Source organism: Neofelis nebulosa, chromosome 14 (genome assembly GCF_028018385.1).
Source record: "Neofelis nebulosa isolate mNeoNeb1 chromosome 14, mNeoNeb1.pri, whole genome shotgun sequence".
Lineage (NCBI taxonomy): Eukaryota > Metazoa > Chordata > Mammalia > Carnivora > Felidae > Neofelis > Neofelis nebulosa.
In genome coordinates this window covers 45,532,009-45,545,996 of record NC_080795.1, presented here as the reverse complement: position 1 = coordinate 45,545,996, position 13,988 = coordinate 45,532,009, and the positions used below count along the sequence as shown (strand labels likewise).

General features: G+C 33.9%; 1 protein-coding gene and 1 non-coding gene across 12 annotated transcripts in view; one reads left to right on the top strand and one right to left on the bottom strand.

Moving 5' to 3' along the window:
- Positions 1 to 13,988, bottom strand: part of VPS13B (vacuolar protein sorting 13 homolog B) — an 805,543-nt gene that overhangs the window by 461,147 nt on the left and 330,408 nt on the right. For all 11 annotated transcript variants that reach the window (XR_009253621.1, XM_058699594.1, XM_058699595.1 and 8 more), the window contains one exon: positions 5,185 to 5,294. Coding sequence is in view for 10 of the 11 variants with exons in the window: in XM_058699594.1 (XP_058555577.1) it covers positions 5,185 to 5,294 (110 nt within the window). In the remaining variant the exon portion in view is untranslated. The remainder of the gene's footprint in view (positions 1 to 5,184; positions 5,295 to 13,988) is intronic.
- On the top strand, positions 4,099 to 4,202 carry LOC131495201 (U6 spliceosomal RNA). Its single transcript, XR_009253831.1, has one exon. It is a non-coding gene; the product is annotated as a U6 spliceosomal RNA (small nuclear RNA).

Genomic DNA, 13,988 nt, shown 5'->3' with positions numbered 1-13,988 from the left:
TTTAATATTACTTTTAATGTGAGTAAATATTCCAATCAGAACACAAGTACATTATCTATATATTACAATCAATCAAGTTATGAAATATAGGGAAAAGGCAAATTATTTTAAAAGTTGCTACTTAAGCTAAGTAAAAGGACAAGAAAGGTGAAAATGAGAAAATGGAAAGATAAATATATTGTGGGAAACATTACAATGTACAGTAGCTGCTTTCATATTATTTAGTAAAACTGATAATATTTGTATAAACCTAATTAGGAAATAGTATCTTAAGACCAAGATGAGAAAAGTTCAACATACCCTTAAGTTTTAATGCATTTAAAATTACTCAACTATAAAATATGGGAGTTCCTTTTAGGTGGTAGTATTTACTGATTCCATAATCCCTTGAATATCTTGGCCATCATTTATAAACCTGGAATATGACTAAGTATTCCAAAAGATTACACTCATGTTCAGATTCAAATTAATATATTAGAGAAAAATTATGTTAAGCATAGGGTGATATTTAATTCAAGCTAAAATAGCTCAAAGATGAGATTCATGAAAGCCATAATATTGGTAATATCCAACAACAAACAAAAAAATCATTCTTTTGGGTGACTCAAACTGGGTCATTTTCACATAGGCAAAGAGACATTAAAAGCCCTAAGAAAAACCCTTCCTAACAAGACAGCAAGACTCTGATATGTCCTCTATGCAACTGTATTCCAAATATCTACAATGATATCCAAAAGACCCTCCATAAATATTTCCTGAATGATTGCTAATGTACACACTATATGTCAGGCAAGAAGAGATACTGGATACAGAGTATCCAGTATTTTAATATTTCAAAATATCAAAATAAACTATTTTTAGCAAACTCCCATTGTTCTACTAATATTCTTCTACCTTTTGGTACTGGATATTTCCTCAAATATTAGTTGTATCCCAGCCCCAGATTTATCCTACCCTTGCAGCATCAATATTCCATGATCCGAAAATACCTAAAATCTTCTGTTGTTTTTCCTGTAAAATTCTATTAATTTAATAAATGTAAAAAAAAAACACCCAGGAAATTATTAAGAATAAAATAACATACACATTCCATTATATCCAATAATTACTGTCTGTTAAAATTTTTATCATATTTCCTTGTTTTTTAGAGACGAGCAAAATATTGCAGGGAAAGCTAAAATACCCTCCAATTGTGAACCAACTACCCATTCCTCCCAGAATCAACCACTATTATGATCCTCATATAAACCTTGAAATGTTTTACACCTATCCCTATTCACACACACTCATATGTATACACCATTTACTTACTTATTTATTTATTTATTTGGGTAGTTTTGGAGAAATATACATTAATGCTTTCATATTGCATATTTCCTTTGAAATTTGGTTTTTGCATTAAATACAATTTTGAGACATCCATATTAAGACCTATCGTATAATTTCTACTAATAAATTATCATACTGTGTGAATACGTTGTGTTTTATTTATCCACTTCCTTAGAGACGGTCATTCAGGTTGTCTCCAGTCTTGTACTACTGCAATGAATACTGCAAGAAAGGCTTATACACAACTCTTCAGGGTCCTTAGGATCTTTTGTTAAGACCACAGTTTTATCCAAACGTGCAATTTGGGGGTTACAGGCTATGCTTATTTTCAATTTACTAGATACTGCCAATTCATCAGTTTTCACTCATAACATTACTATGTGAGTTTATCCATTTTCTCTATTTTTCTCACTACTAAATATTGGCATTTTTTCACCCAACAGAGTTTTAAAAGTGAAGATGAGTAGCCATGAGTTGGTAATTATTAAACCTAGCTGATAAGGTCATAGGGATCAATTACACTATTCTTTCAATTTCCTATGTTAAAAAAAAATGTAAGACTAAAATAGTAGCTAAGAATATGATGAATTGTAGTAAAGTATTAATACTATGAAGTACTAGCGAAAATGTAAACTGTAATCCTGGAAGCTATGTGGCAATATAACAAAGGTTTCAAAATATGCTGATATACATGGCTTTAAACACTAATTACCTCCCCAAAATATATTCTAAGTGAATACTTAAAGAAAAACATAAAGATTTAGCTATGAACGTATTTATACCAGTATTCTTCATAACTCTGAATGAATAGGATTATGGGTATTTATTAGTTTTTCTTTTAAATAAAACTATAATTTTTGAACTTTCAAAAACATGTTTTTAAATATATATTTACATTTAATTTCAAACTGTTATGAAACAGTATAATCAAAATAAAATTATATGAAAATCTTAAGGTGCTTGGTATCTGGAGTGCCTGGGTGGCTCAGTCAGTTTAGCATCCAACTTCAGTTCTGGTCACGATCTCACAGTTTGTGAGTTGGAGCCCTGCATCAGGCTCTGTGCTGACAGCTCTGGAGCCTAGAGCCTACTTCATATTCTATGTCTCCATCTAGCTCTGCCCCTTCCCCGCTCATGCTCTGTCTGTCTCTCTCTCTCTCTCTCTCTCTCAAAAATAAACATTAAAAAAAATTAAAAATAAATAAAGGTGCTTGGTATCAATCAAATGAATTTTTAATTTACCTCAGTTGCTAGAACATTATCTGACCTTCAGGTATAGCTCTAGTGAACTGGACCTAATTACCATCACTTATAAAGTAACCAACGAAGAATTTACAATGGGATGTTATTCAGTCATAAAAAAGAAGGACGTCTTGTCATTTGTGACAACATGGATGGACCTAATAAGGCAATTAGGCTAAGTGAAATAATTAAGAGAAAGAAAAATACCATATGATTTCACTTATATTATGTGGTATCTAAAACAAACAAACAACAACAAAAAACTCATGGGGGCAGTGGGGATGAAAGAGTGACAGGGATCAAAAGGTACAAACTTCCACTTATGAAAGAAATAGGTCATGAGATGTAATGTACAACAATGTGACTATAGTTAATAGTACCATATTGTGTATTTAAAAGTTGCTACAAGAGTAATCTTGAAAGTTCTCATAACAAGGAAAAAAATTTGCAACTGTGTGTTGTGATGGATGTTAGCCAAACTTATGGTGATAATTTCACAGTATATACAAATATCAAATCATTACCAGTAACTATCATCAACAATCATCACCTGAAAACTAATATGTCAACTGTATCGCAAAAATAATTTACAATTAAAATATTTCTCACATTCTCCCTGACATTAGTTTCATTGACTATTGAGGTGAATTTCTATGCAATTGCTGGTTAAAGCAGATACATTAGAGGCTAGCTTAGATAGTTCTATTTTACTTGCCTATTTTCCCTCATAGTGCCTAGATGTTTGTTCTGAGTGTCTAATACTGAGAATTGTGTAGTAATTTTTATTACCTCTGTATTTCTTCTTTAGTTTAATTCAACATTCTGTTAGAGTAAACTTTCTAAAATTCAAAACTCTTTTTTTCTAATGTTTCTTTATTTTTCAGAGAGAGAAAGGCAGAGAGAGAATGAGCTGGGGAGGGGCAGAGAGAGCAGGAGAGAGAATCCCAAGCAGGCTCCGTGTTGTCAGCACAGAGCTCGATGTGCAGTTCAATTTCATGAACTGTGATGTCATGACCTAAGATGAAATCAAGAGTCAGACGCTTAACTGACTGAGCCACCCAGATGCTTCTCAAATTTCTTTATATCAGTTTCCTATAGTTTCTCTTTACCCTTCAGGATAAAGTCTCAAACACTTCGCATTACAAAAAAAAAAAATCTTTTATGAACTGGGTGCCAATTCTTAACAGTCTCTCATACTTGGCTCTATGATAAAACCACTAAAGGTCACTTTTTTATCAAGTTAATCGCCCCCCACCCAACCTCTGGTTACTCTCACAGCTCGTGGGTTTGATCTCCACATCCGGCTCTGTGCTGACAGCACAGACCCTGCTTGGGATTCTCTCTCTTTTCCCCTCTCTCTCTGCCCCTCTCCTGCACTCTCTCTCTCTCTCAAAAATAAATAAACATTAAAAAAAAAAAAAGATGCTCCTTGAGCCATGGATTGTACTATTCAGGTAATTTTTTTGTTGTTGTATTGTGTAATTATAAAATTGTGTATTTTTCTATCAAGTTTGGAAAAAAGGTACAGTGCTCACTTTGGCAGCACATATACTAAAACTGGAACAATACAGAGAGTAGAATGGCCCTTGCACAAGGATAACAGGCAAATTCATGAAGTGTTCCATATTTAAAAAAAAAAAGATGCAAAGCTATTCCAATTAGAATATTACAAAATTACAATTAAGTCTAATGGGAAAATGCAATATAGCATAAATTTGGCCTGAAAAAATATTTAGTTCTGCCATTTACTACGTGTGACAATAGGGAAACAAATCTCAATTAGCATCAATTTCTTCATCTTTAAAATGGGAGTAAACTCTGTCAGAATTACATTTAAGAATCATGACACAGAGAATATATTTAAGCATTTCAGAAAATACAATTAGCTGTTTTATACTTTGTAATTTATGCTCTTTTAAATTTTTTTTTTTTAACGTTTATTTATTTTTGAGACAGAGAGAGACAGAGCATGAACAGCGGAGGGGCAAAGAGAGAGGGAGACACAGAATTGGAAGCAGGCTCCAGGCTCTGAGCCATCAGCCCAGAGCCCGACGCGGGGCTCGAACTCGCAGACCGCAAGATCATGACCTGAGCTGAAGTCGGACGCCCAACCGGCTGAGCCACCCAGGCGCCCCTTGTAATTTATACTCTTTTAAACAAGTGCATATCCCAACTCTTTTGCACCAACCATCCCAATCCAAGGGTTGGGCACCCAATGAATGCTTGTTGAATAAACCTAAAGATGTAGAAGAAATACAGTGATAATGAAAATTAAAGCTATTAGTATGCAATTCTTATGTATCAGACACTCAGAACAAACATCTAGGCACTATGAGAGAAAACAGGCCACTAAAGCAGGACTACCTGAACTATTCTCTAACATATCTGCTTTATAAGCAATTGCATAAAAATCCACCTCAGTAATCAATGAAACTCCACTTTGAGCTGGAGTTTCCAGTCTAGAAGTGAAGTAGTAAAACTGCTTGAAAGGGGAAGAGTGGAAGACAGAGGAATTAAAAAAAATCAATACAAACAATATAGACCTTTAACAAATGACTGAGAAAACAGAAAACGATTTATTCATTAAAAGAATAAATTATAAAAATTTCTCACCTGCTGCATATGTCTACTGGTTCGTTTCTGAGGCTGATAAATGAGCCAGGTATATAAGACTGGGTCAATATTAACTGCTAGTCCTTGTACACTACAAAGGAGTACAGCACCTAAAAATCAAGATTTTAAAATTATTTTAATTCCTCATAAAAATAATAAGCTTTATATCACTTCACACCAAGTAGGATAGCTAACAAAATTAACAGGTGCATACAAAGATGTGGAGGATTCAAGACGTCATATACCGCTGGTTGGAACATAAAATGGTGCAAATACATTCAAAAACACTTTGGCATTTCCTCAGGAAGCAAATATACCGTCACAATATGACCTAACAATTTTATTCCTGCGTATGTACAAAGAGAACTAAAATCATATGTTCACTCAAAAATTTGTAGCTAAATTTCCAAAACAGTAATCATAATAGCCAGAAAGTGGGAATGACACAAATGTCCATGAATTGCTAAATGGATATACAAAATGTCGTATAGCCATATAATGGAAAATTATTTTTGCACAACAAGGACTAAAGTACTGATTCATGCTACACTACCTTAAAAACGTGCTAAGAAGTCAGTCACAGAAAACCACATACTGTAGGATTCTACTTACATGAAATGGCTAAAACAGGCAAAACCATAGAGAAAAAAGGTAATTTGTGTATGCCAGTGCCTGGGAGGAGGAAAGAATGGAAAAGAACTGCTAATAGATATGTGGTTCTTTGGGGAGTGATGAAAATGTTCCAGAATTAGAAAATGGTGATTGTTGCACATCTTTGCAAATATACTAAAAACCACTAAATTATGTACTTTAACACAGTGATTTTTATGGAATATGAATTGTACCTCATTAAAAGTGAATCTGTCTTTAATAAGAAGAAGCTTTATTTATTAGCAAAGAGCAATTTCTATATTGGTCATGAGAACAGAGTATTATCTCCCTTTTTGTTTATATCACAAATTTAATTCATGATGTTAAAGGAAGGATTATTATAACCACTCAATAAATCACTGCAAATTACAAAGTTAAACGTTCAGAAGCAAGAGAGAGATCTGCCTAGATGAAACACAGGCTAACATTCTGACATAAAACACAAAGCTGAAGTGTAACAAGTTGCAATTCCATCCTAGTCAAGTATTTTAGTCTCTCTCTGATAAAAAGAAACACACGGATTTAACTAAAGTATAACATCCCATTCTTATCTGCAGATTATGTGCATCCATAAATACATTTTTGTATTTGCAAATGCATTTTTTGGTAAAATATTATTAGCTCCACTGAAATATATGGAATATCAAGTAAGGAGTATTTGTCACTTTTGCTCTCAACTACACTCCAGTATCTAGAAAAGTAATTGCCACATGGTAGGGGTAAAGAGTCATAGTACATGATACATGAGTTCTCAACTTAGGTTGTTCTATATTGTTCTATATTCAACTATGAATATTCAACTATATTCTATATTTCTATATTCTATATATTCCATATAAGTTCTATATTCAACTATATGTTCTATGTTCAACTTGTTCTATAATTTTGCAGGTGTTCTAAACCACACAGTAACTATTATTACCAAGGTCTATGAAAAGTGAGCCACACAGACACAGAGATAGAATGATGGAGGAGAGCACGCAAGAGAAATATCCTTCCTTTTTAAACATTTACACAGGGGCGTCTGAGTGCCTCAGTCAATTGAGCATCCGACTTCGGCTCATGTCATGTCATCACAGTTTGTGGGTTTGAGCCCCATGTCGGGCTCCAGCTCAGAGCCTGGAGTTGCTTCAGATTCTGTGCCTCCCTCTCCTCTGCCCCACCTCCCCCACTCACGCTCGCTCACTCTTTCTCTCTCTCTCAAAAATAAATAAATGTTAAAAAAAAAAAAGCAAATGTTTTAAAAAAAACTTTTTAAAAATAAAACTTTTACACAGAATTTTCAAACCAGCAAAAATTGCCAGGTGTTCTCCCAGGGACCTAGAATCAGTGTAGATTCCAAAGCAGCATTCTGAGACCACAGCAATTCCATCCACTTCCATGTACGAATGCATGTGCTGCTGAGCAATAATTTGCTTAAATACACATCAGGAAGGAATGATGATGTGAAACTAAATACAAAATGATTGCAAAAGGGAAGTCATAAATGAAGTCAAATAGAAAATATAATTTAATATATGTATTTTTCCTGTAACACAATGCATAAAAATTGTTTATTAAAACCTTTTAAAGAAATTAACTGTATGCATTTCAATAGTTTTAAAATTTTAATTCAAGAATTCAAGAATATTTAAATTCAAGAATATATCATTCAATCTTAAAAGTTAAAAGACGTTTCTAAATTCCAAATAAAGAAATGAAATTAGTTAGATTTGAATTATATGGACTATTTCCTATCACATAAGCCCACTGTAATTTGTTTTATAATTAAAATCATATAAATATTAAAGACACCACAAATAATATATGCTTAACAATAAAGAAATGTGTTCCACACACAGACACACAGCACTTGCAACAATAAAGAAAAATATGGGATCCAGGAGACAAAAGGATCCAACGCAGGAGAAAAGTGACAGGAATCCCCAAAATGACAACAGTGAAGTAGTAACAGGTACATGGAAAATGTAGTAACAATAAAACACAGTATTAAATACAGGGAAAACAAATGTTATAAAGGAAATGATAACTAGTCAGTATACAATAAAGTGTACCACGAATTATATTTATAGACAGAAGTATGTTAATTCTAAAAAAAACCCAGATGCATTAATTAATCAAACTTGATACAACAATATTGAGAGTATGATAGGAGGAGAGAGTGAAAGTTGGCCAAATATAATTTTCAACTGTAAGGCATTAATAAATTATACTCTTAAGTAAACAATCAAGAAAGAGCAAGAAAAGTTATGTTATTTAAAAAATATGGAGAGGCGCCTGGGTGGCTCAGTCAGTTGGGCGTCTGACTTCGGCTCAGGTGATGATCTCACGGTTTGTGAGTTCAAGCCCCGCGTCGGGCTCTGTGCTGACAGCTCAGAGCCTGGAGCCTGCTTCGGATTCTATGTCTCTATGTCTCTATGTCTCTCTCTCTCTCTCTCTCTCTCTCTCTCTCTCTCTCTCTGCCCCTCCCCTGCTTGTGCTCTCTGTCTCTCAAAAATGAATAAATGTAAAATAAACAAAAATAAAATAAACAAAACAAAATAAAACTAAAATATATGGGAACACCAAAACAATTATTGAAAAGATCTGAGATGTGTTACCTCTTGAAAAGGGAACATTAAAAAAAAAAAAAAAGCAGTTGCCATGAGGGAGGATATAAATGGGATTCTCAAACTGGGGTCAAGAGAAAAGAGAGGTAGATGATGAGCTTTATATTTTCTTGCTGAGAAATGTCCCTCTAGCCATTAATTAGCCATTAACAGAATCAAGTATTCTGTCTGAAAAGTCTCCAATTCACTGTCATATAACTGCCACAAATTACGATCTGGGAATGGTTTTGTTAACAAAAAATCACAACTGACTCTGTGAGACAGAGTCAGAAAAATCAACAAACAACTGATTTAGACTTTCAAGCCCTGGAGATATTAGAATATAGGAAAAAAAGCACCTGTGTATAAAATGTTTAAAATGCAAAAGTATGGTATCATACAGAGTATCAGGAAAGAACATATTTAAAGAAAAAAATGGAAACTATGAAAGTGACATATTTAATTGTTGATGTAAAAAACTCATTAGGCAGGTTCAACAGCCGATTAGATATAGTTGAAGAGAAAAAACAGTGAAGTGGAAGAAGTACCTGAAATCATTAGAATGCATCTGAAAGACAAAAATGAAAGAAGATTATTAAAATGAGGTGAAGAGATATGAGGACTTAAGAAGACCAAATATATGTCTAATCAGATTCCATGTGGAGATACTAAAAAGTGGGGAAGAGGCAATATTGTTAAAAAGATGATGCCTGAGAATTTTACAGAAGTGATGAAAGATAGTTAAGCCTAAAACCCAAGAAGAAGCCCAAGAAAACCAAAATGTATAATTAAAACAAAATGTAATTTAAGACTACAATCAGATATCACCTCACGCTTGTCAGAATGACTATAATCAACAACACAAGAAATAACAGGTGTTGGCAAGGATGTGGAGAAAGAGGAATCCTCTTGCACTACTGGTGGAAATGTAAACTGGTGCAGGCACTCTGGAAAACAGTATGGAAGTTCCTCAAAAAGTTAAAAATAGAAGTACCAGGCAATAGAGTGCCTGAGTGGCTCAGTCAGTTAAGAGTCTGACTTCAGCTCAAGTCATTATCTTGCAGTCGGTGAGATGCAGCCCCACATCAGGCTCTGTGCTGACAGCTTGGAGCCTGGAGCCTATTCAGATTCTGCATCTTCTCTCTCTCTGCCCCTCTTCTGCTCTCTCTCTCTCAAAATTAAATAAACATTAAAAAAATTTTTTTGAATAGAAGTACCCTACAATCCAGCAATTACACTAGGTATTTACCCTAAGAATACAAAAAAACTAATTCGAAGGGATATATGCACCCTGATGCTATCTACAATAGCCAAATTACGGACACAACCCAAGTGTCCATGGACTGATAAATGGATATAGAAGATGTGGTATACACATATATAATGCAATATTACTCAGTCATAAAAGGAATGAAATCTTACCATTTGCAATGACACAGGTGCAGCTAGAGAGCATTATGCTAAGGGAAACACATCAGAGAAAGACAAATACCATATGATTTCACTCACATAAGAAATTTAAGAAGCAAAACAAACAAGCATAGGAAAAAAGAGAGAGAGAGAGAGAGAGAGAGAGAGAGAGAGAGAGAAACCAAGAAACAGACTCTTAACTATACAGAACTGATGGCCACCAGAGGTGGGTGGGGGATGGGTGATATAGGTGATCAGGAATAAGGAGTGCACTTGTCATGAGCACCAGGTGTTGTATGGAAGTGTTGAAACACTAAAGTGTACACCTGAAACCAATATTACACTGTATGTTGGCTGGAAATTAAATAAAAACTTAAAAAAATGAAAATAAACATATTTAATTAAGCAGATTGGAAAGAAGGTGCCAACACTGAAGGGAAAAGAAGATTAAAAATATTCCAAACAACAAGAATGATCACCTGGGGAATAAAAACACAAACAAATTGGTGCCCCTAGGAGGCTCAGACAGTTAAGTATCTGATTTTGGCTCAGGTCATGATCTCACGGTTAGTGAGTTCGAACCCCATGTGGGGCTCTGTGCTGACAGCTAAGAGCCTGGAGCCTGCTTCAGATTTGTCTCCCTCTCTTTGCCCCTCCCCGGCTAACTCATGCTTGCTCGCTCTCTCTCTCTTTCCTTCAAAAATACATAGACATTTAAAAGTTTTTTTTAACACAAATAAATTGACAACTTCTTAGCAAAAAAATCTATGGTATTCATTATATGATTTTACCTCAAATTTATATATACATAACATGTATTCTTTTCTAGGTAGAAAGTGTTATAAGAATATAAAGGAAGAAAATTTAAAATTACATGTATTTTTTTAAAAAGAATGTATCATGGGGCGCCTGGGTGGCTCAGTCGGTTAAGCATCCGACTACAGCTCAGGTCATGATCTCACAGCTTGTGAGTTCGAGCCCCACATCGGGCTCTGTGTCAACAGCTCGGAGCCTGGAGCTGGCTTTGGATTCTGTGTCTCCCTCTCTCTCTGCTCCTCCTCTGCTCATGCTCTGTCTCTCTCTCCTTCAAAAATAAATAAACATTAAAAAAAAGAAGATGAAGAAGAAGAAGAAAAAGAAGAAGAAGAAGAAGAAGAAGAAGAAGAAGGAGTAAAAGAAAATTAAAAAAATAAATAAATAAAAAGAATGTATCAGGATAATTTTTCTCTCCCTAATATTATGCATCTGAAGTACAAGGCACAAACTTTTTTTTTTAATTATGAAAAGTATACCCCAACGCCCTATATAAAGCAGTTTATAAATTTAATATTATGCCAACTACAAAAGGTAAAAGTAAATTTAAAAACTGCCGACATTCTCCATATTGGGCAAGTTATTTAAAAATCTTTTCCTATGTATTGAAAAGTAAATGTGTTAAGTAAATTTTTTTAAAACTTTCTCAGTAAGTTAGAATTCCTTTTTAATCAAGATTTTAGAGAGAGGAGGAGGAAAACCAATGCAATAAATATTTTCATGTGAAAATAAATCTTGAAAGTTTTATTTTATTATAATGAAGAAGTTAAAAACTATTTCACCAACTAATGTTCATAATAGTCATGTGATTACATTAAATCAGAGATAACTAAATGACACACAGGCTGGAACTATGGGAATGTTAAATGGATGATAAAAGAGAATAATCTATCAATTTAGTTGAAATTATAGAGATAATGTTCTTTTAAATTTAAAAGGATATTTTCATATTAAACTCAATTTACAAGACAGAGCCTTTAAAAATAACACACAAGTTCTGACATGTAAGTGTGTAGACAACTAGTCTGATACTGAATTTACTTAGAACAGATCCCCCATAAATCATTAAATTTGGCAATATACTACTCTGTTTAATTTTAGCCTGGAAAACAACTAATGAGAAAAGTGTGCTTTATTTCTCTGCTCGTTGCCAAAATGGCTCATTTATCCACATTCCACTCCGGCTTCACAAATTAGTTAAACCAAGCCACCACCATCATTTTCAGTTACATCCTAAGCTTAAGAATGAGAATGAAATAAGAGTGAGAAACCAAAGGTGCACAGCATTTAAATATATATGCTTCTTATCACCTATAGAAACTATGTCAACCAATGAGATGACCCTGCAAAATATCAAGTTCTAAAAGGTAACAAGTACCCTGCATTTTATCTTAAACTAATGAATGAGACAAAAGACATACTCATCTTCACCTAAGTTTCAGTGGCTAAAAGTCACTATTTTTCTATTACGCAGCTATAGTAAAGTACAGACTTTTTAGATTTGTGTAGTTCTTAAGAAATTAATAGCTACTCTTATTTTTAAGAATAATTTCAAGAATTTTGGCCTGTAAACAAAGAATCAAAAATATGGGTGGAGAATAAAGAGAAGATAAAGTAATCAGAGGCTAAGAAATGACAGAGCAGGGATGAGCCGCCAACTAGTGGCAAATTTATCCAAGGTAATTGTCAGGTTTAGTATAATGGAATCAGCCTTTTAGGTATGTGCATATGGTAGCTCATGTTACTTAATTAACAATTACCATGTCTTCCCATAGGATTTGGAAAATCACAGGAGAACTCTATCCATCGTAACAATAACAAGCCATGTAACCAACATATCAAAGCTTTTCAACCTTCATCAGACAGCAGAATTTGCAAAGAAACCTAATGAACAAAAATCATAAACGTGAAAGGCCCTTCGTAGGCAGGAAGGAATGAATGGTAGGTTTTATTCTTGGCATAGCAATAGGAAGAAAAACAAGTTGTTAAGAAAAAAACAAAAGAACTTTCAACAAATGTTTAAACACGAGTATGGGGACTGGCATGACAATTTAGAATCCCTGAGAACTCTAGACACAAGAGGAGTGCCATTTCTTTTCAACACACCTCCACCAGATACCCAGGAGAGTGGCAGGGGACTGGCCTGGAGAAATGAGGAAGACCCTTCTAACACACAGGCATGTGGAGGCTGATGATGTCTGAGCACAAGGAGAAATGAAAGAAATCCCACAGTCATTCTCAACTTTTCAGTGAGCACCAAACAGGGCTATCTGTGACTGGAAGAAAGAAAGAGGGAATAAGACCGATCCCGCAATACAGACAAGTGAACAAGGCATCTTAGGTCTCAGTACAGGCAAGGAGAACTAAGAGAAAATCACAAACCATACTGAAATAAAGATTCCAATGCTATTCTCAAGAACTGTGAAGCCTATGGTGAACTTAATACAAATAAATCAAGAACCAGACCCAGCACAACTGCAGACTAGAAAGCAAAGAACATATAGCATTAAGAATATAGTCAATATTATCTTAGTAATGTTATATGGCAATAGACGGTAACTACACTAAACATGGTAAGCATTGCATAATGTATGCAATTGTTGAATCACTATGTTGTGCACCTGTAACTAATATAACAATGTACGTCAACTAGACTTCAGTAATAAAAATTTAAAAATAAAGTGAAAGAGAGGGAAAAAAAGAAAGCCAAAACTAGATCCAATTCAACTACACCTTTTACATGACAAAAGAAGAGGCATGTTCTTTTATGGGCATAAACGTTTTTCTGTCATACGTACTTTTATTATTCTTTTTACACACGACATTGAACATTCATTAGAAAAATTATGAAAACACATAATTCTTTTTTTTTACCAAAAAAGAAAATAGTTATTAGCATAAGTTCAAAAGGTGCCAAAAATATTGGAATTATCAACAACTTTAAAACAACTCTGATAAATATGTTAAAGAATATAGTGAAAAAGGTAGACAGTGTGCATGAACTAAAGAGAAAGGAGGTGAAAAATTATTTGAATTTTTCAAAACTGATAAACAATACCAACTGACAGATTAAAAAAAAAAACTAAGCAAACCTCAAAAAGAATAATTAAAAAGAAAAACAGATCTAGATGCATCACAATCAAACTGCAGGAAATCCAAAACAGAAAAAAATTTAAAATCACTCAGAAAAAAACCCCACAATACATATAAGGGAATCATGATAAGGACAACTCCTCAGAAATAATGGTGATGCAAAAATAATGGAATGGTATCTTTAAAGTGCTAAAACAAGAAAAGACAACCTAGATTGATATATCTGCTGAAAATATGCTTTAAAAATGA